Genomic DNA, 4842 nt, shown 5'->3' on the forward strand with positions numbered 1-4842 from the left:
ATATATTATTAAATTAAAGATCTTAGAATAGTCAAATACTTGATGATGTAGTTTTCTTTATTTTTGGTGAAAGATCAAAGCTTTGTATTTTCCATCCGGGAAATTAGTGCATCTAACAGGTTTCTTTCACGTTATAGAAGTTGACTATATATATGTTATCAGCTTCTTAATTAAACCGTGTCCTTTCATTGAATTCCACTCGCCAATCTTTTGAATTTGACATATGGATGTATTGAAGGTTGAATTTTTTACAATATAAACTAGGGGCCGTCTCGTCTACCATTTTTCACTACGATAGAACCATGAGATGGTGGTCCGCACCGTCAAAAGTAGGTTCGTCCTAGTTACATCCAATTGCTCTAAATGTGTCTTCTAGTCTTTCCATCCATCTAATTTACAATTTTGGGAGTCGTCTACGATTTGAAGTATAGCTGATTTGGCACATTAATTAAAGAGAGTGTTGAAAAGAAAGAAATTAATTAATAGGTACGAATGCATTTAGCATATTTCTATAAATAAACAACTGTAGTTGTTTAGACCATCTCTATTTTAACCGATAAAAATAAAACACTAAAAACACAAAATGGTAGAGGTTAACTCCAACCACACACTAAAAACCTTTTTTAATATAATAATAAAATACATAATGAATTTATAAAACTTAATGTTATATATATATATATATAGAGAGAGAGAGAGTTGGATTCACGTGAGACCAAAAGTTTTTCGTGAAACCCGTAAGACCAATTTATGTTCATTGATCAACTTTATAAGCTAATCATCTAATGGTCTAAAGTTGCACGGTGACAATTTTGTGATTATTGAAAAGTCTCGTGGCAATTTTGTGATTATGAATGTTCATATTGTAGATTTAATCCAAGGATTGAGAATTGTTCTTACGGGTCTCACGAAAAACCTTGGTCTCACATGATCCCAAGTGTATATATATAATTATAAGAACTTGATATTATATTAGTATTCAATTTATAGAAGCCATCTTTTTTAACCTTCACTATGGAGGCTACGTTCGGAGACCTTTACCTTTTTAGTGTTTTAGTGTTGGGTTTGAGATAAAAACACTTCCATTTTTTTGTTTCTAATGTTGGGTTAGAGATGTACGTACAAACAAAAGTAGGGGTAAACTAGTCTTATCATGTATGAGGTCTTTTCCATGAATAAAAGAACAATCAATTGAGTTGTAATCCCATGTGTTTGGGAAAAAGATTAAAGAAAGAAGGAAGGAAAAAGTCTTCATATGTTAGGTCAACTGTGGCATATGCAATGTTATATATATATATATATATATATATATATATATATGATGGGAGTAATATAAGCTAATGAAACACCAAATAGTATAGCATAAGTATATGGTTCAAAAAGAGAGACAAGTCTTGGAAATATGAAGGGAACAGGATGGAGGCTGATTTTGTTTTCAACTCAAACACTTTGTGCCTTTTTCCTTCTTCATTTAATATATGTTGAGGTTTTTGACTTCAAGGCTACCCCATCTCACAAAATCAAATGTAAGTTCTCTTAAATCAGTCATCATTAATGTTCCTCCTGCTCTTTTGTATCATTTGTGTTTAGGATAGTGTTAGTGTTAATTTCGCAATTAACGCTGCTATATGCATACGTATTATAACAGAATCGGATCATATCTATACTACCTTATAAACCAGATTTATCAAAAGTCTTATAAACAATTTTTAATGCACAAAGTACTATACATTTATGCACAAAGTTTGTGTAGACTAATGTTAATTTGCAACGAAAATGTAGTTACAGGGAGGCAAATCTTGTCGGAATGGAAGACTGATTTAAGCAGTGCAGTTAAGAAGGATGATCAACACCAATCTCTCCAATATCTTTTAACAAGACTAGTAGGAGGTATCTCTCTCTCTCTCTCTCTTCAAAAGAGTCTACTCTCGTATAATGGAACTTAGAAATACGTGAGATAATTAGATTCGTATTTTCAGTTTTTGAGAATGACACACACACCTAACGAAGGTATATAGAAGCAGGGGTAAGCTAAATGTACCCCTATATATTGTTAAATGCATCATTACCTAATAATTTCTTCCTCAACACAAATCAACATCAAGACTTACTTTTTATATTTTCAATGTATGATTTAACCTAATTCTGTCGTAATAGATATGCATATAGCAATACAAAAGCACTGAGATCAGGTAGCAGGATAATTGTTTCATGCAACATGATCATGCAAAAGAAAAGGAATACCTGCATTTCTTGGATTTTTCCTTTGCATACAGAACCTCATCCACTTCTCCACTTTTTCAGAACGTACCCTATACCTGCATTCTGCATATATTTCTTAATTGTATATCAAAACTTGTGATGAATTAAAATCATGATGCCAACGAGCTTGATTATAAGTTCCCACTATTTTTTTTTATTAACTTGGATATCTAACCCGCTATGTGAGCCGACTAATCCCAGGACGGCCACCTGCTTTGCAGATAGCCGGGAGTCACCGCATTAGAACCTCTGTGGCCACAAGGGGAATTATATTCCTCCTTGGATTTGAACCTGTAACCTCCTAGTATTTTTGACCTTTGGAGCCAAGCTCAAACCAAACATACACCATCCTTCTGGTTATTTCCCAATATTATTTACAATTATCCATGTCAATTTGTTATCATCATGATGAAGGATGCATGGTAGGTCACCTAAATACAAAGTTTGAGACCAGGGCCTCATTTGCACCTGATTAGTGATCTAAGATAAACTTGTCTTCTACATTTAATTAGCTCTAAAGAAAATGAAACCCAATCGGCTACTAATCGACTGAAATTAGTGGCGCAGCAAGCCATAATGAGTTGAAACAAGAGAGATGAATGTCTACTTTTAATGCCATGTCAATATTATACAGATGGGCCACACCGTTGACAGAATCATTCTTTTGTTGTTATTTAATTTGAAAAGTTTCCCAGGAATAACTAGAGTTTAAAATTGCAGGCAATCATATTCTGTAAGTAAATTAGCATCATTCTAAATAAACAATTAATATAATCTGCGAAGTAGATGCATAAAGACAGGTGGAGCATGATCATACATTTAGAAAATTAAGGGGATTTTTTGGTCGGTTTTCATTAAATACTATATCGTTAAAACTGCCTATGTGGATAAATATTGTATAGATTGGGAAGATTTTTGTTTATGATGGTTTTTTCATAGATGGACTTGGTGTTTTTCTAATTAGAAGAGACCTCTTTGGAAAAAACTTGTTTTCTGCATAGTGCTCGTCTAGAAACTTATTGAATAAACTATTTTATATATCATTAAGTCACTTTTTTATATTATTAAGCCACTTCCAAAAGGTCATGACCGAGCCCATTAATTAAGTTGCTAGTAAATAGGCCCAGAGGGGGCTGTTTGGTTGGTTTTTCATTAAGTTTTTGTTTGTGAGGGTTTTTTCGTTAATGGAAGAAGTTTATTTTTTTAATTGAGAGTGTCATGTTTAGAAAAAAAAAACTTATCGAATAAGTCACTTTATGATAGTCACTATAAAAAAGTCATGTATAGCTAACCGAATAAATTGTGAGTCTCGTTCACCTTATCAAGCTGCTAACAAACAAACGATAAGCCATGTTTACACGTAAATTTGACTGAAATTTATTTTTTAAAACAGGTGAAGATCGAACGAAAGTTGAATCAACAGGCTTTGCCTGTGATAGTAATTCATGGTCGCTAGTTTGTGTAGCAAACAAACCTGTAAAGATAGACATGAGCACAATGCAAGTCCACCTTCAGCCATCGCATCTGAACCTCACATCGGAAACGGAAAATACCACCACCGTTGTCCGGCCATACGCAATGCAAGAAAATCCATACGTCATCAACGACATCACTCCGGTAACGATCACAACCACCGAACCACCACGACCTACATGCGATCATAACCACCAACACCCGGCCGTGATCTTCTCATCTGGTGGATACACCGGAAACATATTCCATGAATTCAATGAAAACATCATACCTTTATTCATCACTTCTCGCCTTTTCAGATCTCGCGTACACTTCATCGTTGTTGATCACAAACCTTCATTCATTAGAAAATATAGACGAGTTTTTTCACGCCTATCGGATCACGAAATCATAAATCCAGCCATCGATTCAACCGTCCATTGCTTTCCGGGAGCTGTAACCGGATTAAAATTCCACAAATTTCTAGGCGTAAACACATCGGAAAATCCACAGGGTTACTATTCAATGCCAGATTTCAGAGAATTCATCAGACAAACTTATCGACTGAAATCACGAAGCGTTCTCGATACACAAAATCCTCCATTATTGCTTCTAATTTCTCGCCAAACAACACGAAAATTCCTGAATCAAGCAGAAATGGTGAAATTGATGGAGGAATTAGGGTTTCGGGTGATCATAGCTAGTTCGGCGAAGGAGATGTCCAACGTTGAGAAATTTTCCCGTGTGATTAACTCTTGCAGTGTTATGGTGGGGGCGCATGGGGCCGGGCTAGCTAATGAACTTTTTCTGCCTGATGGGGCTGTTATGGTACAAGTGAGACCACTAGGGTTCCAGTGGGACGTCGATTCGTTTTATAGCGAACCGGCTCCTGGGATGGGTTTGAGGTATTTGGAGTACCGGATTAAACCGGATGAGAGTTCGTTGGCTGATGTCTACGGTCTCGATCATCCGGTGCTTACGGATACGGCTTCTGTGGCGGCCAAAGGTGGATACGAAGCTGCACGAGCAATGTATTTAGATAAACAAGATCTGAGATTAAATTTAAACAGGTTTCGAGAAACACTGATTGAAGCATTAGGGTTCGTTAGACAGAATACCCAAGCTTAA

At 35.5% G+C, this 4842-nt stretch overlaps 1 protein-coding gene across 1 annotated transcript; it reads left to right on the plus strand.

The window, feature by feature from the left end:
• Positions 1–1757: 1757 nt before the first annotated feature.
• On the plus strand, positions 1758–4842 carry LOC112500404. The gene is made up of 2 exons (XM_025103898.1): positions 1758–1890; positions 3656–4842. Exons 1-2 carry the CDS (start codon positions 1758–1760, stop codon positions 4840–4842), a joined length of 1320 nt encoding a protein of 439 aa, XP_024959666.1.

Source organism: Cynara cardunculus, assembly GCF_001531365.2.
Source record: "Cynara cardunculus var. scolymus isolate 2C chromosome LG 17, CcrdV1, whole genome shotgun sequence".
Lineage (NCBI taxonomy): Eukaryota > Viridiplantae > Streptophyta > Magnoliopsida > Asterales > Asteraceae > Cynara > Cynara cardunculus.